Source organism: Prorops nasuta, unplaced genomic scaffold (assembly GCF_024137725.1).
Source record: "Prorops nasuta isolate Cenicafe-Biocafe unplaced genomic scaffold, Cenicafe_Pnas_1.2 PNAS00013, whole genome shotgun sequence".
Lineage (NCBI taxonomy): Eukaryota > Metazoa > Arthropoda > Insecta > Hymenoptera > Bethylidae > Prorops > Prorops nasuta.
In genome coordinates this window covers 860,605-886,017 of record NW_027116810.1, presented here as the reverse complement: position 1 = coordinate 886,017, position 25,413 = coordinate 860,605, and the positions used below count along the sequence as shown (strand labels likewise).

Genomic DNA, 25,413 nt, shown 5'->3' with positions numbered 1-25,413 from the left:
GCAACAAGCCGCCCCATTTTTTAGGCACTCGAATTTTCCGCTTTTTACAGCACTATTTCCAGTTTCTCTCACTGCTGATTTCCTCACCATATCTGTTTGTAATCCTAAATTAAGTTTACGCTTTGCGTTCAGAGACGCCCAGACAGCTGTTGCTGCAGCACGCTCACCCAAGGTTGCGTCACCAGCTGTGATACGTCTACGTGCACGTTTTGCGAGCACTTTAACAGCTTGATGACGCTGCGACAGGTCTTTGTATTGCGAATATGCGATATCGTGTTCTAGACAGGCTTCGTCTAGCTGATTCACACGTCGATCACCGCGTGCTAATCGTTTTTGAAGTCGAGTTCCTGGTCCACAGTAATTGTATCCTGGTAAATGAAGCTCAAACGGTAGTTTGTTTATTGTTTTATTTAGGAATGATCCGCAGCCAACGCACGACATGTATAATAATCTTTTATCAACGGTGGTAGTCCATCCGCATGAGTAGTATTAGGTAGATTGAAATGTTGTAAACAATAGCGATACTTTTGAACCTCAGGATCTGCACGAATATGCTTGGATAATTTATTCCAATATCTATCAATACTGTGTGAAAAGTATTTTAAAAGTACAATTTTCGGTACGTATTCCAATTGATCACTGCTTAACTCCTCCAAACTTGTAACATCCAACAAAAATGCTGGCATAATGAAAATTGATTGAATTCTCCGATTTCATGCCTATAAATAGCTTATGCAATTATGATTTAACACCACAGTCGTTCGAGAATGCATTTCGTAAAGCAACCATTAAGTATCAATATCTCTAATACCGATTATCACACTGCCACCGTTAGTGATATGAAACGTCATGGATCTTTGCTACCGTCAACTATACGCTGTATAGTTTGCGTACCTTCAAATTGTGGGAAAACAAACGTATTGCTAAGTCTTATTGAGAGTCCTCACGGTGTAAGATTTGACAACCTGTATGTTTACTCGAAATCGTTGTAGCAACCGAAGTACCGTTACTTGGAACAACTATTGACAGATATGGAGGAAATTGGTTATCATCAATTTTCAAATAATAGTGAGGTTATAAATGTGACAGATGCATTACCAAATTCAATCTTTATATTTGATGATGTGGCAAGCGATAAGCAGGACAATATAAGAGACTACTTTTCAATGGGTCGACACTCGAGCATCGATTGCTTCTATCTTTGTCAGACCTATGTTAAGATCCCAAAACATCTGATTCGTGATAATGCAAATATGTTAATCATTTTTAAGCAGGATGGAACTAACTTGAAGCATGTTTACAAAGATCATGTAAACACTGATATGACATTTGCAAAATTTTGTGAATTGTGTTCAAAGTGTTGGCAGGAAGATTATGGATTTTTAGTAATTGATAAGGACAGTGGTATGCAAAATGGTCGATATCGGAAAGGTCTCGATGAATATGCAACCATCGAATAGCATAAAGCATCATATCAGTGCTGAAAAGGGTTAGTCCAACGTAGAGCATTGAACAGTGTAAATACATTATTAAGCAAATCAGTATAAAGATAAACGGATCAATTGAATAGCTAAATAGGTTGGTCGAACCGCTAAACCGGTCGATTGAACCGCTGAACTGGTCGATTGAACCGCTAAACAGGTCGGTTGAACCGCTGAACCGGTCAGGCGAACCGCTGAACCGGTTGGTCGAACCGCTGAACCGGTCATTTGAACCGCTGAACCGGTCGGTTGAACTGCTAAACTAATTGATTGAACAGCTATAAAGATCGATTGAACTAGTACATTGACTCGTTAAACAATAAAAATGGATGAAAAGTCACTACTTATGAAGATTGCTGAAACGAGTGAGGTGATTCGTGAAAAATATCGCGCACTGAAATTGGAAAGATCAATGGTGGAAAGTGGATTGAATGAAACTTTTAAACCAATAGTTGATCCACTGAAAAAACTAGTTATGCAAACAGATAATAACAATGAAGAATCTTATGACTTAAACATTGATATAAATCATGACAAGAAGCGGAAGCGTTATTATACTTCAACCCCTAATGAATATATTATCAAGAAAAAAAAGAAATTACATAACAATGACGGCACTCTTACAAATAAATCATTGATGATCTATGATGATGATGATGATAATGATGAAAAATCTACTTTTGATAAATCAGTATTACCAATTAAATCAATGCCAGAATCTACATCATTACATTCAGAGCCTGGACAAGAATCTGCATCATTACATTCAGAGCCTGGACACGAGTCTGCATCATCACATTCAACATCAAGACAGGAAACCTTAGGATTGCTCAAAAAACAAATAAATCATTCTATAGATTGGAGATCATTTCCACCTATTGCACGTCATTATATGCAGTTGTTCCTTTTCGGTAGTATAGATCAAATCGATCACGGTTTCGGAGTTACATTAGATGAAAAGAACCAATATGTGATGGGAAGATGTACATTTGATATTAGTCATGAAGGTGATATTTTAATTGATAAAAAGCGCTATATTGGTACGAGAGGTCTTTTTGAATTAATCTTCATGAAAGAGCCTGATAGAAAGATCTACACCATTGATGACAGGATCATATATAAGCAAATCCTTGAACAAACTAAATCATATAAAAGAGCAAATGATAGTTACCAACAGGTTCAAGGGAATAAGGGTCCAAAGTATAAGAAAATTATTCAACCACTAATTTACAATAAAGTACCATCACAACGAGTGATAGCTGGTAGTGGATTTATGTGTGTTACTGATGAGCCTGCAAACTATATACATTGGAACGATCCTAATGAATTAGATGATCGATTGCGATTTTTAATTGCATCAACCACCGCAGGTCATACAAACCACCATAATGAAATATAGTCAATAATAGAAGAGTTGCGCGAAGAGGATCTTATTCTATAAAAGGGTACAATTTATTAAAATTTTCATCAGTTGCGTACCACACGTCAATATGTCAATTAATAAATTTGGTAGTGGTTTTAACGTAAGGAAGGAATTTAATATTGGTACATTAAATGTGACTAAAAGAGCACTGGATTTGAATAATAAAAAAATTGTAAATTTGACTATTGATTCTGATAATAATACATGTGCTGTGAATATAAAGTTCTTGCAATACAGTTTAGCTAAATTGGAGGAAAAAATTGAAGAGAGAATAAATAAAAAAATACAGGAGATTGAAGCAAAACTTTTCCAAACAATCAGTAAGATTAATGATGGATCCAAGAAGTGAATGTTTAGGATGCATCATACATTTTATACTCATGATAATCCATTGCTTTCGAAAGAAAAAGAATCATGAGTGATGAAAAGAAACAGAAATTATATGTGTCTGAGGGAAAGGTTGTAAAAAGAAAATCAGGGAAAATCGTGAGTGAAGAAAAGAAGCAACTGGTGCAAGAGTTACATGTCCGTGCGAGAAGAAATTTTTTACGAAGAAAAGTTATAATACGTGGTTTCGATGATCTCTGGCAGGCTGAACTTGTTGATATGCGTTATTACGTTGATACTGATCATCACTATATTCTTACAGTAATCGATGCTCTATCAAAATACGGTTGGGCAGTAGCTCTGAAGACCAAAAGTGCTAAAGAAGTAACTGCGGCTATGGATAAAATCTTGAAAAGTGGTAGGTGTCCAAAAAATTTGCAAACTGATAACGGGAAGGAGTTTTATAACAGCGATTTCAAACTGCTTATGAAGAAACGGGCTATAAATCGTTACTCTATGTACAGCACGTTAAAAGCATCGATAGTTGAGCGTTGGAATCGAACATTAAAAACTGAAATGTGGAAAAGATTTACATTGAACGGTAATTACAAATGGCGAAATATAATACAATAGCTTGTAGATGATTATAACATACGGAAGCATCGTACTATAAGAATGCGTCCAGCTGATGTGAAACCTGAGCATGCTGAGCAGCTACTCGCGACTGTATACAACACAATTAAGGTCGTTGGACGTTCCAAGTTCAAGGTCGGTGATTTTGTGCGAATCAGCAAATACAAGAACGTGTTTGCTAAAAGATACACGGCGAACTGTACTACTGAAATATTTCAAGTTACAAAAGTGCAAAGGACAAATCCAGCCACATATTTACTTAAAGATTTTCATGGTAAAGATATATATGGAGGATTTTATGAATATGAGCTCCTAAAAACAGCTAATCGTAATGTATACCTGGTAGAAAAAGTGTTGCGTAAGTAAGGGAACAAGGTTTATGTAAAATGGTTAGGTATGGATAAAACGCATAATTCGTGGATAAATAAGAACAATGTTTTTTGATCATTTATGTAATATAAATATTCTTGTATTTAAAATAAATAGGAAAAACATGTTTTTTATATAATATAATAAATACACAATTATTCTTTTAGTCTATAATGACTCCAAGGTAGAGTGGCTACAGTACCAGGTGTGACAAAACGCTTATCATCGTGCGGACTGAGAGCAATTTTTTTCTGTGTAATTGAGAAAACTTTATGTAATTTAGATCTAATTGAATTTTGATTGCGGGATTGTACATTGAAATTATTCAAATAATCCTTGTAATCATCAAAAGTTATGCTTCTATCAACAACATAACCTTTGATGCCTTTAGCTTTTTTGATCATTTTTATACAACCCTGTACTTTAAAAGTATACATTTTTGATCTCAGTCCAATGAACTCCGTCATGATCTTACCATTATTTTCATCCTTCATTAATCCTGGAACCTTTTTATTAGCCAATGGTAAGCCAAATTGATTATTAGAAGGATAATCGCTAGTATCAAATTTCGTAATATCATTTTTCATGACAGAATAAACATCATCACATTCGATACTGTATATCAGACTGTCCGTGTCAGTATACAAAACTCTACATTTGTTACCAAATGTAGGAAACATATAATCGTAATGAAAATCATACAAACAAGTCTTAGAGAGATATCTAAAATACTCATGCCTACGTACACCGGTTTATCAAATTTAGCGGATAATTTCGATAATTGTATTGCAACCAAATTCTCATTGAATATTGTGCGACTGTGAAAATTTGGTTTAGAAATCAATGCTTCTGCCCCGTATCTTCCCTCCCACTTGGTAGGGAGCTTCACATCAATTCTATTCCTTACGTTTTCCATAGTTTTACCGAATACTGCGTTGTTCATTAACTTAAAGAGATTCTTTTCAAAATCGTTTCTCGATTCTGTACGTAAACGTGTGTTTAGCTCAATGTATTCGCGTAGCCAGGTGGACTGCTGAAACTCTAAACCTCTGTGTATTCGCGTTAATCTAATACCGTTACGTATACATTGCTGCAATACACGATAGTGTATAACGTAACGTATCTTATCATTTAGAGTTGCAAGCAGTTTTTCCTGACGTGAACCTGGCGGCTTTTCACGCACCGGACAGAACGATAGATCGGAATGTTTGTCGTGTAGCTCACGTGGATATTCCAAGTCAACCTCTAAAATGTAACGTACGGATGAATCTTCAGGTACATTATTAATATCAAAATTATCAACATTTTCGATCTATCGGAATCCATGTGTAGGTAGAGGTTGACACATTGCCCAACCGTACAAATTATTTACATCGTAGTACATTAAATATTTGCTTGATTCAGCTGGATCAAAATCCTGCATGTATCGATTGTTGGCTTTTTCATAGCGATGGGAACATTGGCTCAAACCACCGCGTATACCACGTTCAATAAAAAGTAACATATCTACATCTGTGAAAAGCTCCAGTTTAATTCCTGTATGCTTAAGCATCGCATTCCAGGTGAAGCTTGGAAGCGTATAATAATGAGCAGGATCCAAATTATAATTTACCATACAGCTATCACGGAAATTCTCGAAAATGTCTGCCAACAATAAAACATCAGTCTTTAAATATAAATCACTGTACTCCCCAAGTGTTTGGATTTTGAATTTGGTCCAAACATCTTTAGCATGATTATATGCTTCTTCAGTTATATGACTATCAGACAATCTGTTGTAAAACAACTCTCGTGGTGGTAAAGTTGTTTCCCCCAAACGACTTATACTATCTATGTAATCATAAGGAAAAATACCTTTCCTTGTAAGCATGTTACATTGTATTTCCGTTAAACCAGGAAACTGTGAAACTAAGTTTTTTAGCTGAGATTCCTCCAAATATGAGCTCAGTTTATCTAAACTTGATGCAATAAATTTAAATGAATCGATAAATCTCAGATGAATATTATAATGACGAAGAAATTTAATAAATGAAATATATTTTTCCTTATGTACAGGTAGCAGATGTACAGATCCCTCCAACAAATTCGCGATCGCTTCGAAAATAAAATGTGAATCGTAGCCGGACAAATTATGGAAAATTATTGGAATAACATGTGAGTCTTTAAAGTTTAAATTGCAATTATTATGTGCAGGTCCTCTGTATTTCCCCGTTAAGTGATCGTGATCGCGAATTCGAAGTTGATTTGGAAGAAACGGCTTTTTGCATATATGACAGTTGGGGTCACTATAGTGCCTCAAGCTTTCGCTGACACTAAGGATTGACATAGGTACTACGGTCTTTAATCTATAGCTTACAATTTGTGCAACACTCTCAAGTTCTCATACAAACCACTCGATGCAGTCAGTACCTCGATATGAATTGTAACTTGAGAACGATGAATCACGAGAACTCTTTTTATATAATAACCTACACTAAATGGTTCATGTTTTTGATAACTATTACTATTACTGTTATCATCAGATTGGTCAGTCTTCTCCAATATACACTCTAGGTCTGCATATATGACAAACGGCACTCGTTCACAATTCTTAACGTTCTTAAATGATAGCCAACGGTCTTCACCTTCGCTAGGTAGTACAACATGCAGGTTATCATTGAGCTGCTCACAATCATACTCGTGCAACTTTAACTTCTCCACTGTGTGAAAATAGTGTAGACACCTAAAAAAATATTAGAATATATATTAAAATAACTGTACTTTAATATTGGTAGTAAAATAATTGTGCTAATATTTAGTAGTTCAATCATTTTATACCGATGTGAATGTAATAATCTGGAGAGGTTTGTTATACACATGAAATGTGCAGTCCCCTCTTCATCTGTGATCATTAAAAGGTTGACATGTCGATCTCTCTTTTTCTTAGTTAATTGTAGAGGTGCGACGTTTACTCTTTCTCTCCCCTGATGATCATCCTGCTCCTCCAAGATGAAGGTATTGACTGAAACATCATTATCAACTTCAAATTTCGGTATCTGATTTAAAGTGGTGGGAAACGTTATGCTTCCAACCTTTAAAACAGATCGAAAATCAGGTTAAGAGGATGATCGACTGACCACAGCAGGTGGTTGTGCGGGATACAACGATGCAGTCACAGACCATGCAAAACAAGCATTATCACTTATTTTTACATTTATCACAGCTGTTTTGGTCATGATAGAAGACGGTAGCTGAATTTGACACCCTGCTTGCAGGGGGTTGTAATGGCTCATGTTTACAATTAAACTGTAAATTTTCTCCAATGCCCATACACTATCACGTCCTTGGAATTCACTAAGTCTATGCAAAATTACTTGTACGACATTGGACTTGTACCATTCACTAAAGTCATCAGTCTTATATAAGGTACTATTCTTCGTACTAATATGCTTTTTATCACTATTGTCTTTGCATACAAATTGTCCGTTAAATGAACAGTTTACCTTAATATAATTAACACTATTTAATACTATGTTTATATGAGTTTGCAATAGTTCTTCCGCACTTAATAAAAACTCGCGTGGATCAATATAATTACTGTTAACTACCATACCGCTACATATTCGGTTTTTAAATGCTGAAACAAGATTCTCCCAAATAAGTTTATCATACACCGCAACAGTAGCAACATTGTTACCACCACCGAATTTTATTGAACTTTTATCCCTTGCTACTCGGTGGAGGAGACACTTGATACGTGCGATTTCGGTAAAATGCTTTTGTCGCGTACCGGGAAGTGTATTCTGTTTAACATTTCTCAATTCCTGAATACGATCGCGGCACTAGATGACCCACACACGATAATCACTCTCAGTTTTCACCAAACTAAACTTCTTCTGAAGAGTGTTATTCATTTTGAACTTCGATAATTTCCGAACAAAAAAAAAAGATTTAAAATGGATAAGCCATAAGGACGTTGGATAACTATCTTGTAACAAAGTGTTAAATGACAATGAAAATTTATTTTCGAACGTGCACGTTTTTATACAAATGAGATGTGATGAGAATGAAACATGATATATGCTTAGTCTTCATTTATACACAAGTGATAGAAAATAATTTATTACAAATTCATCTAAACTGATTTTTGGTAGAAAAATATTTATATGTGATATAAATAAAGTTTTTTAATCAATTTTTCTTTTTTTTATTTATAAAATTTATCATACATAAACTGCATGTAATACACATTTCTCATTGCACATATACGATCATGATTCATGCAAACAGGTAACTGCGATTCATACATACCATTTTTTAATTTAAATTCGCCCCAATTATATTCATCTGCATTATTAATATCTAAATCAGATATTTTTTTTAACCATTTCATTTTTTCCAGACCTTTCACAAAAATCTTGTCTTCCTCATCCTCATAAGATGTTAGATATTTTTTAATTACTTGTTTATGTTTATAATAGGGGGAATAATCATCCGACCACTGTAGACCATGGTAATTTAAATACAGCCAACTATAAAATGTATTTTATTAGATAAAAATCAATCAATCATTATAATATTAACAAATTTCACTTACTCTGATTGCTTTCTCTCCCAATCATTAAGCCAAGCGTGCTGGAATGGTGGAGAAAATAGGATATGTTGCACTTCTTTCTTTCGTACAGCTGCAAATTCTTTCACTATGAAAGATTTGTCAGCCAATCTAATCCCTTGAAAATCTACAAAGATAGGAGCCCTCCTTTCACACTGAACTTATTAAAATGATTTGATGCTCCTCTGATCGATTTATGTATAAACAACAATTTTTAGGGTGGGGAGGAGGAATAAGTATATGCACAATTCAATTATATAAACTGATGTATATATGTATGAAATTTTATATTAGAGATGTGTACAGATTTCAATTTTCTCTACATTTCTGAAATTTGCTGATTATGTACAAAATACTGTATCATCACAACCTTGATGAAAATATTAATTTACCTCAAGATATAAAATCCACGTGTTATATTGAAAAGATCTTCATGTAAATAAGACATAGCGATGTATGCACATCTCAATTTTCTCCAGACTTCTGATTTTTAACGATCGTATGCAATTTCTACAGAGCTCATACGATGTATCATCACAACCTTGATAATAAACTCATTTTACCTCGAGAAATAAAATGTGTGTTATATTTGAAAGATCTTCATGTAACTCTATCAAGAGTAGAGAGAGAAAAAAGATAATACGTCTTCTTTGCATGTTCTGTTGAAACAGCAATTTTTTTACTTAGTTGGAGAAAACATGATAATCTTTTAAATCTAATTCTCAGTCTACCAAGTTCACTCAATACAGTCTGTTGTCAGTGATTTAGTAAAAAATGAAATTATAATGGGTGTTCCAAACAACAGCAACAACATCAACCGAATGGATACTGAGGAAAATGATATTCCGGTCATTGATTTAGTGAGTGACATTGATTCGGATATCCTGTTCGATGAGGATGGTAATGATGATCCGGAAAATAATGACGTTTATCAGCTGCTTTCCGAGGTAAGGAGAGACTTGGAGATGGAAGCGAGGATTAATCTGTTATTGGAGGATACGGATATGGAGGAGGATGAAGAGGAGGGGGAGGTGATGCACATACATCAGGAATCTCCACAAACTGTAAGTAAATTATTATTATTATTATTATTATTATTATTATTATTACTTCAATTGAAAAAATAGAGAGTAATATTTTTTTATTTTCTGTATAGACACGAACCACGGCTACACAAACAGAGTCTGTTGTAGATTTGACACCATTCTATTGGTGTCGAAGATGCAGTGATTATGGGCATCTGGCCATAACTTGTCCTGCTCCGAGTTGGTGCAGCATTTGTGAAGATTATGGTCATAATACCATAGAATGTGAAAATGATCTATGGTAACTGGTAAGAATTGTTACAAGTTTAGACTCTCATAATATTATTTAATTAATTAATTAAATTGTGAAAATAATAATAAATATTTTTTGTTCACAGATGCTGTTCCAATTATCCTTTATTATCTGATTGAGGAAATGCTTTAATTTGTAATTGTGTTGTTGAATCTATCGTTAAAAATGCACGATAATTTCTAGTTCCTTTAACTATTTTCGCTTTTCAAAAAGATCTCGTTCAAATTATTTTAATGTTGATTGTATATTAAATTTCTAATTGTTGGGTGATGTATCATCACAACCTTGAAGTAGTTATTATTTTACATTAAAAAAGAAGATGAAAAAAAGTTGAAGCCCCTTTCTCTCTCTCTCTCTCTCTCTATACCATCAGCTTATATTATCTTACTAGGTATAGAGTGTTTCATAATGCTAATGTAGGGTTTGTTATTCTTTGAATACGGAGAGGAGAGCAATTATCACTTCAGCAGTGATTCTAACAGTGGTAGTGGAACTTTTGGACATGGATGAGGAAAATTATACATATGTATTTTAATAAAGAAAAGTAACGTATAAAGATGTTTTTTTTTATTTAAGAAACATTGTAATTTAAAAAGAAAGGTATAATTAAATATAAAAATTAAATATTAAAAAAATTGCAAATATATTCTTCGCTTCTAATTGGGGGCCACCCTTCCTCATCATCAGGGTCTTTGTGTTGGAGGTTGGGTGACCCCCACACACCTTCCTGCATCCACCGGATTCCATAATAATCAAAATCTTCTTGGAAATTAAAATTTTGCATGACTTCTTCTTCCCATTGAGCATTCCTTATTATAATTCCTTTACGTAAATATTGTTTATGCTCCTTCTCAATAATTTTCTCCCTTAAAACTGTAAGCGGATAATTCAAAAAATAAATATAGATAATTTAATTTGTTATAAGCAAAACAATATTATTTAATTTGTCGTAACTTACGGTCTCTAATTTTCTCCAGAAGCTTTTTATTCGGATTTATTCTTTTTAAATACCATATAAAATCGTAGAGGTGTGCGTAGATTTCGTCGTACATTTTTTTTTAAATAATAATATTCCCTGAGACTTTTTCGGTCCAAGTGCACAAACTAGAATGAGCGCACCCATCCACAGATCCACTATAGGAATTTCATGTAAGAGGGGAGACGTCACATGGGTACCACCAAACTATAAGGTAGTGGGGTATAGTTGAGGTATATTACCTCGTGTTAGAACAATAGACTCGGTCCAGCGAAGCGCGAAACGCTGTGCTCAACCGAATATTGCATCCGACACCGATATTATCTCTGTCCTGGAACGCTCTCCACGGAAGAAAGATAATAGTGGAAAAAATATTTAAAATTGAGAAACGTTCGAATACATCTGAGCGCACTAATACATTTAAATAAAAAAAAACATGCTATTATATGTTAGTTTAAAAATTGCTGAGTTATTGCAAAAAAAGTAACACACTCAGCTACATGTAGGGTAAAGACTCTATGTTCTTTCATCCACATTATCCTTACATAGGGAGGGGGGGGGGGGTTCAAATTAATAGTAGTAGCAGTAATAGTAGTGTATATAGAAAAAATATTTAAAAGATGCTTGTAACCATTGTAGGTCGCGGCGAGCGCGAAACGCTGTGCTCAACCGAATAGCACATTCGAGACCGCTATTCTCTCACTCACTCACTCTCTCTCTCTCTCTTAAAAATTACAGCAGTTCCTAAAGCAATTAAAAAAATATGCCCTGACGTCACCAGAGTGGGGGACTCATAAGTGGTGGGGGGTCAATGCAGTCCCTAAACTTATATCAAAATTGTGACACGTTCGTGAAGCAATTAAAAAATTACTGTGACGTCAGCGGAGTGGGGGAACTCATATGCTAACCAAGAAGGGGGGGGGGCATGACGTCAGAAGAGTGGGGACACCTCCCGCCTCTCGCGGCGGGGACCCCCGCGCGCCGCACCCCCCTCGCCACTGTTCCAGTATCGGCATAGCTACACTCCTGACAATATTATTATTATTATGTAATCCCAAGCCAAGTTTACGCTTAGCATTCATCGATGCCCATACGGCTGTGGCGACCGCGCGTTCACCCAAAAGGTCGCGTCTCTTGCGGTAATACGTTCACGCGCTCTCCTCGCTAGCACTTATCGGCCTGATGACGCTCCAGTAGATCCTCGTTGTGCCAATATGCTAAGTCGTGATCGAGGCAGGCCTCGTCCATCGGATTTACACCACGATCGCCGCGCTCTAATCTTTCGCGGAGTCGAGTGCCGGGCCCGCAATAATTGTAACCGGGCACGTGCAGCTCAAATAGCAATTTTTTTAAGACTTTATTGAAGAACGATCCAGACATTTAGAGCAACTGCTTTATTTTTTCTCTCTCTCTTCTTGCTGACAAACGTAGCAGTCTTTCATCCGTCTCGGTGGTCCGTCGTGGTGAGTAGTATTAGGTAGATTGTAGTGTTGCAAGCAATATTGATATTGCTGCACATCCGAGTCCGCGCGAATGTGCCGAGGTAATCTTTCCCACACACTCGCGATACTATCTGGAAAGTACTCAAGCAATACGATCTTCGGTATGTGTTCGAGCTGATGATTCGTCAAGTTCTGCAGGGAATCGACGACGACTAGCATTAACGCCATCGTAATGGCAACTGACTGAATAGTTCCGTAATTCGCGAAATATAAATGAACGATACAGCTATGTCAGAAAGTTAAAAGCGAGGATGCATTTCGTGAAGCATTTGCCAACTATTCGCATGAAAAATTTGGATAATCATGCTCACAATGCTACCACGCAAATAAAAAAACGTCATGGATCGATATTACCATCTACGATACGCTGCATAGTTTGCAGTCCGTCGAATTGCGGTAAGACAAACGTGCTGCTGAGCCTTATAGAAAGTCCGCACGGTGTGAGATTCGAAAACCTGTACGTCTATTCGAAGTCGCTGCAGCAACCGAAGTATCGATATCTGGAACAGCTTCTGCAGGACACGGAGGAAATTGGTTACTTTCAATTTTCAAACAATTGCGAGGTTGTGAACGTCGCGGATGCAAAGCCGAATTCCATTTTCATATTCGACGATGTGGCCAACGACAAGCAGGACAATATAAGGGACTACTTTTGCATGGGTAGACATTCCAACATCGATTACTTCTATCTCGGTCAGACTTATGCGAAAATCCCAAAGCATCTGATACGAGATAACGCAAACTTGCTAATAATATCTAAGCAGGATGGAACTAATCTGAAGCATATTTTCAATGATCACGTCAACAGTGATATGTCGTATGAGAAATTTCTCACATTGTGTTCGACCTGTTGAAGTCGCGATTACGGTTTCTTAGTAATAGACAAGGATAGCTCTCTGAAGAACGGTCGATATCGCAAAGGTTTCAACGAGTACGCCACGATCGAGCGAACGGCCTTGAGGGTCAGTTTTGATCGACGAACAGGTCGGTCGGAGAAACCGCGCCAGTTGATAATCGAGTGCCAGTTTGAACAGATCGGTTGGATCTGTTAAAAACCGTGTCAGTTAGATCGGTTTATAACTGTTTTAAACAAAACCCCCTCCAAAACAGCATCGCGATGGATGAAATATCGCTTCTGAAGAGGATCGCCAAGACGAGCGAGGTCATTCGCGACAAGCATCGTGCTTTGAAATCGGAGAAGGCGATAATGGATAGCAGTTTGAACGAGACATTCAAGCCGATAGTCGATCCATTGAAGAAACTCGTTTCGCAAACGGAGGGTAGTGATAACATAAATAATAATTCTTTTTTCAAATACAACGATAAATTGAGGAGGGGAGCCTACTTCACATCGAACCGCATCGAGTTGCTAAAAGAGCGAAGAATCTTAGTAGTAGTGATGAAACTATTACGAATCCATCGGATTTCATGACCGACGACGAGTCTTCTATAACCGACCAAACGTCGCCCGATTCGAAAAAAAGTTTGCTAGATAAATTAAATATTGATGAAAACGAGGAACCATGCTTGTTACAATATGCTTTTCAACATAATCGAATACATCCGATCCCTGGCAAGTACATTAAATTACTTCTGACCGATAGGGAAAACTTGATTGATCGTGCTTTTGGACCTCGTTATGAAAATGAGCAACTGACGCTTGGTAGATGTAAATTTGATATTAGTCATGAAGGAGATATTATTCTCGATAAGACGCTATACACCGGTACAGTAGGTACTTATGAACTAGTTTTCATGAGAGAACCCAATCGAGCTATTGTAAAACCCGAAGATTTGGAACAATACAAGAGTATTCTCAATCAAACTAAGGCGCATAAACTGTTAAACGATACTTTAAAACAAACCAAGGGTAATAAAGGTGTAAAATATACAGAAATTATGAAACCATTGCTATTGGGAAAACTAGTGTTACCGCCTGATCGGTTACCAACAACATCAGGCGCAAGAAAATCGTCAACGTCTGACGCGTCAACATCAGGCGTCAGTAAAGCGTCAACATCATCAAAAAAAAGGGGTAAAGGTGTTATGCGTGTCACCGAGAGACCAATCAACTACGTACATTGGAACGATCCGAATGAATTTATCGAACGTTTGAGACTTTTGATCGCATCGGTGGCTGCCGGTAATACAAGTCATCACAACGAGATACAGTCGATAATCGAGGAGTTGCGCGACGAGGATCTTATCTTATAAAGAAAGTTGCACGTTACATTCTTACCTCAGTGTAATATCAACGTCTTTCGGTAGCACGAGGTAAAAAAAAAATTAAATGTCTGACTCCTGCTGTTGTGAAATTTACATTTGTTTAACATACATCGTAGACTGTATACTCTCGGCATTACGAGCCATCAAAAAGAGGAATAATAATAATAACGAGGAACAACCCATACAGCATACTTGACTAAACATTGTCTTATAGACTTCTTTTAGTCATCCAATTGACTAAAAGACACCTAAAAGTTGTCTTAAAGCTACTAGGTGCTCTATGGGAAGAGACTGATTTTTGAAAAAAAAAAAGTGACAGTAGTGCATTTATTTTGAAATGTCGATAAATAAATTTGGAATTGGACTGGATGGTGAGAGTAGGAAACACTTTCACGAACCAAATTTAAACAATTTACTGCTTGAATTTAAACAATATTTAACAATGTCATTGAATAAACATAATGAACAATTTGAGAAGAAGATGGACCAAATTTTGGAAACAATTTGTGAAAAATTGGATGAAAAAGTGAGTAAGCAAGGTCTGATACGTGAGACACTTAGCAATAATTATAAATTCTAAGAATCTGTCCATTTTGGAAAAAAAATAAGCAAAGAAAAGATACAGTTGGTGGAGGAGCTCCATGCACCGGCGAGGATAAATTTTCCACGCAGAAGAGTCATCGTGCGCGGCTTCGACGATCTCTGGCAGGCCGATCTTGTTGATATGCGCAATTACGTCGATGCGGGTCACCAGTACATTCTCACTGTAATCGATACCCTCTCGAAGTACGCTTGGTCGGTGGCATTAAAGACCAAGAGCGGCAGAGAAGTGACGACGGCAATGACGGGAATCCTAAAGACCGGCAGATGTCCGAAAAATTTACAGACCGACAACGGCAAGGAGTTTTACAACAGTGACTTTCAGGCGTTGATGAAGAAACGCGGAATAAATCACTACTCGACTTACAGCGTGATGAAAGCGTCGATAGTCGAGCGCTGGAATCGTACGTTGAAGACGGAAATGTGGAAACGATTTACGTTGAACGGCAATTACAAGTGGCGCGCTATGCTGCAAGAGTTGGTGGATTCGTACAATGCGCGAAAGCATCGTACCACGGGAATGCGTCCCGTGGATGTGAAACCCGAGCATGCAGATAAGCTACTCAAGACAGTATACAGCAACATCAAGGTCGCAGGTCGTGCCAAGTTCAAAGTCGGCGATTTCGTACGAATTAGTAAATACAAGCAGATGTTCGCCAAAGGCTACACGCCAAATTGGACGACCGAAATATTCGAGGTGGCGAAAGTGCAGAGGACCAATTCCGTTACGTATCTCCTCAAGGATTCCAGGGGTACGGAACTGTTGGGTGGATTTTACGAATACGAGCTTTCGAAAACTATCAATCCCAATGTGTATCTGGTGGAGAGAGTATTGCGCAGAAAGGGCGATAAAGTGTTCGTTAAGTGGCTGGGATTCGACAGGACGCACAATTCCTGGATAAATAAGAACAAGGTTTTATAAGAACTTTTATTAAGATGTATCATTAAAAAAAAAATATATGTATTCTTAAAATAAAAACAATAATAAAGCGAATAAATTATTCTTTTAGACTATAATGTCCCCAGGGTAGAGTCGCCGCGGTGCCGGGTGCAACGAAACGCTTGTCGTCGTACGGACTGAGGGCTACCTTTCTCTGACTGATCGAGAAAACTTGGAGCAGCTTCGATCGAATCAAATTTTGATTGCGAGACTGTGCGGTGAAATTATCCAAACAATCCTTGTAGACGTCAAATGTTATATTTCTATCGATAACGTAACCTTTGACACCCTTGGCTTTTTTAACAATTCTCGTGCAGTCCTACACCTTGAAAGTATACATTTTTGCCCTCAGTCCTACGAACTCGGTCATGATACAACCATTGTTCTCGTCCTGCATCAGACCAGGTATCTTTTTGTTGACGCGTGGCAAGTCATACTGATTATCGTCAGGATAATCGCTGGTGTCGAATCGCGCGAGACCGCGTTTCCTGTACGAGTAAACGTCGTCGCACTTGACACTGTATATCAGACTGTCCGTGTCGGTATACATCGCTCTACATTCACTGCCGAATGTAGGAAGCATATAGTCATAGTGAAATTCATACAAGCAAATTTTTGAAATATCTAAAACACTCATTCCCACGTAAATGGGTTTATCAAATTTCGCGGACAATTTCGACAATTGAATCGCGACCAAATTCTCATTGAAAATCGCGAGACTGTGAAAATTCGGTTTGGAAATCAGAGTCTCTGCCCCGTATCTTCCCTCCCACTTGGTTGCGAGCCTCACGTCAACTCTATTCCTCACATTCTCCATTGTTTTACCGAAAACGGCGTTGTTCATCAACTTGAAGAGATTCCTCTCAAATTCGTTAGTGGACGCGGTGCGCAAACGCGTATTCAGCTCGATGTAATCGCGTAGCCAGGTGGACTGCTGAAACTTTAAACCGCGATGTATACGCTTCAGTACTAGTCCATTATGCGCACATTGTTGCAGAGCGCGATAATGTATTACGTAACGCGTCTTATCGTTTAAAGTGGCCAGCAGCTTCTCCTGGGTCGCACCTGGCGGTTTCTCACGCACCATGCAGAACGGTAGGTCCGCGTGTTTGTCGTGAAGCTCGCGCGGATACTCCAAATCGACCTCCAAAATATAACCTTCGGGATGATCCGAGGGTATAGCGAAGACATCGAGATTGGCAGCGTCCTCGATCCATCGGAATCCATGGGTGTGCAGCTGCTGATACATTGCCCACCCATACAGATTGTTTACGTCGTAATACATGAGATACTTCGACGGTTCCGCCGGATCGTAGTCCCGCATGGTACCGATTGTTGGCCCTCTCGTAGTGATAGGAGCACTGACTCAAACCACCGCGTATACCGCGCTCTACGAACAGCAACATATACATGTCCGTGAAAAGCTCCAGCCTGATTCCCGTATGCTTCAACATCGCGTCCCAGGTGAAGCCTGGAAGCGTATAATAATGGGCTGGATCCAAATTATAATTTAGCATGCAACTATCGCGAAAACTTTCGAAAACGTCGGTCAACAATAGGACATCGGTCTTCAAGCACAGATCACTGTACTCCCCAAGTGTGCGCATCTGGAATTTGGTCCATACCTCTACGGCATGATTGTATGCTTTCTCGCTGATATCGCTTTCGGTCAGTCTGTTGCGAAACGACTGACGCGGTGGTAAAGCCGTCTCTGCTAATCGAGCCGCACTATCTATATAGTCGTAAGGAAAAATACCTTTCCTCGTAAGCAAGTTGAACTGCTCGACGCTCAAGTCCGAAAATTGTGACCTCAAATTTGTCAGCTGAGATTCCGCCAAGTACGAGCTCAATTTGTCCAAACTGGAGGCCATAAATTTGAACGAATCGATAAATCTTAGCCGTATATTATAATTTCGCAAATATTTGGTGAATGAAATGTATTTTTCCTTATGTACAGGCAGCAGATATACCGATCACTCGTACAAATTAGCGATCGTCTCGAGAATAAAATGTGAATCATAGCCGGAATAATTGTGGAAAATGGCTGGAATGACATGTGAATCTTTAAAATTTAAATTAAAATTATTGTCAGCCGGTCCTCTGTATCTGCCGGTCAGATGATCGTGATCGCGAATTCGAAGTTGATTCGGAAGAAACGGCTTTTTGCATATATGACAATTGGGGTCATTATAGTGATGCGATCGTTCGCTAATACTAAGATTACGCATGGGTACCATAGTACCCAGTTTCTCGCTCGCGATGCGCGCAATGACCTCGAGCTCGCGTACGAACCATTCGATTCGGTCGGCACTCCGATGAGCATCGTATCTCGAGAGTGACGCATCGCGAGCACTTTTTAAATAATAGGCTACACTTATAAGTTCATGCTTCTGATAAATATTACTACTGTTCAATTGTTCAACTTTTGATAAAATGCACTCGAGATCCGCGTATACGACGAATGGTACTCGTTCCCCATTTTTGATGTTCTTGAAGGGAACCCAGCGATCCTCGGACTCTCTCGGTAGCATAAAGCGGAGATTATCGTTGAGCTGCGCGCAATCCTGCTCATGCGACTCCAGCCTGTCCACTGTGCAAAAGTAGTGGAGACATCTAAAAAAGAAAAAAAAAAGAATATATAAAACATATGCAGTTATATTTGTATCATTATTAATACATACCGATCGCATATATAATGCACAATTTTTTTCTTGGTGAATTGACTTCGTACCAATCTTGAGAGATTCCTTATGCACATAAAATGTGCAGCTCCCTGTTCATCGTTAACGACAAGATTAGCATGCCTCGATCTCTTCTTCTTCGTCACCTGAAGAGGTACGATTTTTGCGTCGATATCTTGCTCTTCATTCTCCAAGGTAAAGATGTTAACCGACACGTCATTATCCGTCTCGAATTTCGGGATCTGTTTTAGCGTAGTCGGAAAGGTTATGCTACAGACGTCTAAAACCGTCCGAAAATGTGGATAAGAGGACGTGCGCTTTGGATTAGCCGTAGGTTTTGCCGGATAGACTGCCGCCGTCACGGACCACGCGAAACATGCATTATCGCTGGTTTCTAAATTTATCAGAGCTTTCCTACTTTTGATAGCAGATGGCAGATTAATTCTATAACCCGTGTGCAACGGGTTAAAACGATTAATGTTAACTAGTAAATAATGAATTTTTTGGAAAGCCCATCCGCTATAACTCCCTTGAAATTCACTTAATTTATTCATAACAACGTCTAAAATATTTTTCCTATACCAATCACTAAAATTATCAGTTTTATACAATGTTGCGTTATTCGCACTAATGTTTTTTTCATCACTATTGTCCTTGGAGACGAATTGTCCGTTAAATACACAATTAACCTTAATACTATTTGCACTAACAAATACCTTATCTATACGCACACGCACTAATACTTCCGCGTCTACTAAAAATTCCTTCGGCTCTATATAATTACTATTAACTACCATACCACTGCATATTCGACTTTGAAACGCCGAATCAAGCTCCTCCCAGATAAGTCCTTGTACGTCATTGCTACAACCAGCACCTGATTTAAGGAGGTTGGGTATATCACTAGCGGGGTAAGCGGTGAGAGGGGTATGTCTATGCTTATACACAGGCGTTCAGTATAGTATCCAACGTTAGATAAAAAAATTTAATATTGTTTAGTACGCTTTTTTCGTGGCAGTTTATAATCAAATCGTGTATAAACATCTTTTTTAAATATTAAATATAAAATAATCCATGTTTTATATGAATAAAAGTTTATTTTTATTAATTTGAAGTTCTTTGAAATATCTGGAAAGTTTGGCAACGTCGCATTGTTTCAACTCATTTTGTGCATCTGTCAGATTGGCGACACTGGCACCGACTGAACAGTGTTTAAATTTGAGGAAAATGCAGCGATTGCCCAGATATAAAGGTAAAGTGATGACCGAAAAACAATATAAAAGACGATTGAGCCAGATACAAAGTGGTAACAGGAGAAAGAAAAAAATACAGTGTGATGAAATTGATAAATCTGAGTGCATCGTTGAAGGACGCCGTATTGTTGAATTAAAGGTTATGGCACAACATCTCTATTGCTCATTTTGTAAAGAAATTCTCTCTCTTGACGACACGGAAAGAGAAGTACGAAAAGGCCTAGCATCTTTATTAACAGTGAGATGTTCAAAATGTCTTGCAACAACTGTAGTGCCAACCAGCAAGGTGCACAAAGGAGTATCAGGTCTATATGAAAAATATGATACTAATTCAAAAGCTGTTCTTGGTACGTACCTTTCAATTTGTGTATAATGTAAATAAAATTACATACAAATAATATATTTCAATAACGTTATTCTTTAGGTGCCATCCATTCTGGACTTGGGTATACATCAATAAACAAATTTCTAAGTGTGATGAATCTACCTAATATGTCGAACAAAACTTTTAAAAATTATGAACGAGAATTCGGACCTGTTGTTGAGAGCGTTGCCAAGGATAGTTGCATAGAAGCCTGTGACGAGGAAAGGCAGTTAACGATATCTCAATTAGAAGATTTAAAAAAACGTTTGTAAGTTAATATAAAATGAAACATGTCAAGAATAAGACAATTAGATACTGAACTCTCATAATCTCTTAATAAATTTTAAAATTCCAAAACTATAGATGAATTAAAATAAATTAATTTTTAATGTATATATATTATAATCTTAGTGTACAAAATAAGTATTTACGACTGATAATGTATTGAGATAATTGATTTTAGTTTATTCGAATAAACGATTCTAATCAAATACTATAAAAAGTGTTAAACAATTATTACATATATGGTATGCTAGACATATTATATCTTCGAAAGCCAAAATTCAGGATTTTCAATTTTTCACTCACCGTAGAATTAATTCAGATTACAGCTTAAAGGACACTTTTGCTTTGATATACTATAAATGTATATATTCATGGTCTAATTATGGGAATTTGAAAATGAATTAAATTTGAAAAAAGTAGATCTATCAAAGCAAAAAAGGCCTTTGATGATTCAATATGAGGTATGTCTACGGTAAATCAAAAATTGAAATTCTTATAATTTGGCTTTCAAAGACAGGTTATACCTGGCATATGGTAATATAATATTGTTTGATACATTTTACAGTTTTTTCAGTTAATATAATTATTTAATGAAATATTTAAATAATTTTGTTAATTTCAAGTATATATATAATTATATTTTCATTTTCTGTTATTTTCACAGACCTGACTCCATACCTCTACTTTTTCTTACTCCTGAAAGATTTGATTCACCTTTATCCAACATCACACCAAGTTCAACATGTCTCCATTCAATTGCACAAATTAATCCCATAGCAGTAGATTTGTCAACTATTACACAGTCAGTGTCTTCAGTAGAAAAGCAACTAGAAAATCAAGTTACAGTATCATCAGCTTCATCGACTAGTTTACCATCAGTATTGGTCACAGAAAATAGTAGTACACCATCTTTAACTGCTGACATAAATAATAATGAAAAAATTCGAGTTTTTGCCAGTTTCGACATGGGTTGGCACACACGAGGTTCAGGTTATCAGTACGATAGTTTGAGTGGGGTAGGTCATCTTATTGGTAGTCAATCTGGTAAAGTTATTGATTATGCTACAAGGAATAGAAAGTGCAGAATGTGCGATCAGGGGCATGCAAAATCGGATCATGATTGCCGATTGAATTATTATGGAACAGCAAAAGCTATGGAGCCAGATGTAGCTGTAGAACTAGTCACTCGAAGCACAACGTTGAAAGACAAAAATATTGAAGTAGGAGTTTTCATCGGAGATAACGATAGTACTAGTATTTGTGCAATAAAAAAAGCTGCAAATCATGACATCATAAAACAGTCTGATAAAAATCACACATCAAAGGGTGTAAAAAGTTTATTGTATAAACTCGACAAAAGTAAAGATCCTGATAAGGAAATGACATCGGAAACGATTAAATATCTTCATAAATGTTTCACGTATGCCATGGCTCAGCATCAGGGAAAAGTCTCAGGAATGGCAGCAGCGATAAAAAATATTCCTTATCATGCATTTAATATGCATGATAACTGTGGTGAATGGTGCGGATATGTACAAAACAAAGAAAATTATGAACACAGTAAAGTAATAGGGGGTTTGAAAAATAAAATATTATTTGAAGAGTTAAAGAATATATTTTATAAATTATCTGAAAATGCTGAGACGTTTGTATCTTGCGCTTCGACACAAGGAAACGAAAGTTTAAATAATATTATATGTAGAAAAGCTCCAAAAGGTGTTCCATATGAATGCTCCGAGTCATATGATTATAGAGTTGCTTGTTCTGTAGCACAAAAGAATCGAGGAGAGCAATATGTTCAAGACACATTGAATAAATGTAGCTTCAGTCCTGGGTCCCATCTATCCAAACATATTCAAAGGGTTACAAAATACAGCAAAATACGAGCTGAGAAAGCAAAAACACCAAGATTCAAATTACATCGTCATACGCTCAAAAGAAATCGTACGCAATTAAAAAATAAACGTGAAGCCATAGAAGGACAAATGTATGAAAATAATATCGGATTGTTTTACATACCTACAGATATTGCAACTGTTAACAACGAAATAAATGATGAAATTAATGATAATCCCTTAGCAATAATTATATTTGATATTGAAACTGGAGGTTTTTCAATGACAGATGATATTTTGCAAATTGCTTCGAAATATAAACTTACCGTTTTTAATCGCTACGTTAATCCTTCTAAAATTATTAATTCTAAAGCATCAGCCGTTCATGGTTTGACAAATGAAAATAACGAGTTGTATCTACGAGGAGTAAGAGTGCAGTCTTTACCTATGAAAATTGTTTTAGATGAATTATTGACTTTTTTAAGCAAAATATACAAATCTTGTATACTTGTCGCACATAACAGTAATTTTGATGTGCCTCGACTTTTATTAAAACTAAGATCAGCTTCTTTGATAGAAAAATTTAATACAATTGTTGTAGGATTTGTTGATACTTTAAGTCTATTCAAAAAACGCTTTCCTGAGAAGAAAGGAAAAAACACATTAACATTAACTGCATTAGCTAAAGAATTAGACAACCTGAAAGAATTAGTACCTGTTATGAATGCACATGATGCATTATATGACGTTATCTTATTAGAAAAATTAGTTAACAAATTTTTTACGTACGATGAATTAGTCGAAAATGTAAAGACTGTTGATTATTATATACAAAAAATAGATAAGGAAAGAGATAGTAAAATATTTATTCAAAGTTTAAATCCCCTTTTTAGCGTCGTGTCAAAAACGATAATAAAAAAAATGGCTTTCGCAGCTATATCTTATGATAAATTATTAAAAGAGTACCAAAAAGATGAACAGAGTGTGATAGACTTACTTGAACAAAAAGCTAATGGTAAACCTCAAGTAATAAAAAGTAAGAAAATTATAAGGAGCATTTTAAATTATTTTAAAAATATACAGTCAAAATGTTAGTTTAAGAATTTAATTAACCAAATATTGAGTAGTCAGTAATTATTTAAATAATGTTCATTTATTGTTTGCTTTAAATTCAGTTTGTATGAAGTTCTATAATAAACCAAAGTGATTCAACACAAATTATTTCATAAATATATTATTTAAAGAACAAATCCTGATAATCATGGCATTACACAAGAGCTTTGTATAAAAAATATTTGTCTTAATAAGCACTGCATGAATAAAATAAAAAATATAACATAAATTACAATTGATCTTATATATAAGCAGAAGCAAACGCGTCACACCGTTTGAATAGTTCACATGCGCGAGCCAGTTGCGCGGTCCATTACATGATCTAGCAGACACCTCAGCGTTGCCACGTTTCTTTACATTAGCCGGCCATTTGTCCAATAATTACGAAAATATTTTCTCTGAATTCAATTATCTATATAACTACATTGTAAGTATACCTTATTTTTTTTTCTAAACATTCAGAAATCCTTGAAGTTTCTATTGCAACTTTGCTTTTCAACAGTTTATCATTTTTAACAAAATTATTTAAGAATGATGTAAGGTTTAAGTTTTTGCCCATAAGAGCCCATATATAAGAGCACTACTTTGATATAGATTTTCTCGGTAACTACATTGACAATCCTTTTCAAACTTTTACACAATCTTTTTTCTATACTTAGCAATAAGTTAAAAGAAGTTTCAAAAGTTTTTAATCATTTTTAATTTAGTACCCAACCTCCTTAATGTAATTCAATTCTCTCTGCGCTCGTAGCAATAGACACTTTATACACGTGATTTCGGCGAAATTCTTTTGACGCGTTCCAACGGGCAAAGCTCGATCCGCGTTGCTCAATCGTCGAATATGCTCGCGACATTCCAGTACCCACGCATCGTATTCATTCGCACTATTAATTGTAAAAAATTTTATTCGCAATTCAGTAGACATTTTGTGTTTCTTAAAGAAAATTTTATGACTCTGTCATACGGTAGACAACAATGAATCAATAATTGTGAATGGGTCTCTCGCGAAGATTAACGCTCATATATATCGAATAGAGAATGGAAGTAGGGGTATCTACACATCCCATTGTTTCGTCCAAGATGCAAACTGACATTGATATACTTAGATATACATTGTTATCAATTTTTTTCTTTTCAGAAGTCTTTATTTCTTTATATATTGATCATATACAGATTTCATATAGTAGACATTTTGCAGTGAACATATACCATAATGATTCATACACTTGGGTAACGGTGGTTCGAAATTTTTACTCCATCTAAGACTAAATTTACCCCACTCACACTCCTTCACATTGTATATATTTTCTAAGTTGCAAATTTTTTTCAACCACTCATATTTCTCCCGTCCTTTCACGAAAATCCAACCTTCCTCGTATGACGTTACATACTTTCTTATTACATCTTTATACTTGTAATAAGGTGAATGACCGTCGGTCCAATTGAATTCATGTCGATTAAAATAAAGCCAACTTG

The 25,413-nt window shown here is 36.4% G+C and overlaps 2 protein-coding genes and 1 pseudogene across 4 annotated transcripts in view; 2 read left to right on the top strand and 1 right to left on the bottom strand.

The window, feature by feature from the left end:
• LOC136777994 (lysosomal acid glucosylceramidase-like) overlaps positions 1-25,413 on the top strand; it is a 232,896-nt gene that overhangs the window by 70,963 nt on the left and 136,520 nt on the right. For 2 of the 3 annotated variants that reach the window (XM_066734585.1, XM_066734584.1), the window contains exon 2: positions 6,289-6,387. The exons of the other annotated variant lie outside the window; for it this stretch is intronic. In XM_066734585.1, coding sequence (XP_066590682.1) covers positions 6,365-6,387 — 23 coding nt within the window. In that variant the 5' untranslated portion in view covers positions 6,289-6,364. The remainder of the gene's footprint in view (positions 1-6,288; positions 6,388-25,413) is intronic. 3 annotated transcript variants of the gene reach the window in all.
• On the bottom strand, positions 4,389-5,149 carry LOC136777960 (uncharacterized; annotated as a pseudogene).
• Positions 20,315-20,976, top strand: LOC136778177 (uncharacterized). The gene is made up of 2 exons (XM_066734800.1): positions 20,315-20,687; positions 20,765-20,976. The coding sequence occupies exons 1-2, from the start codon at positions 20,315-20,317 to the stop codon at positions 20,974-20,976; spliced, it is 585 nt and encodes a 194-aa protein (XP_066590897.1).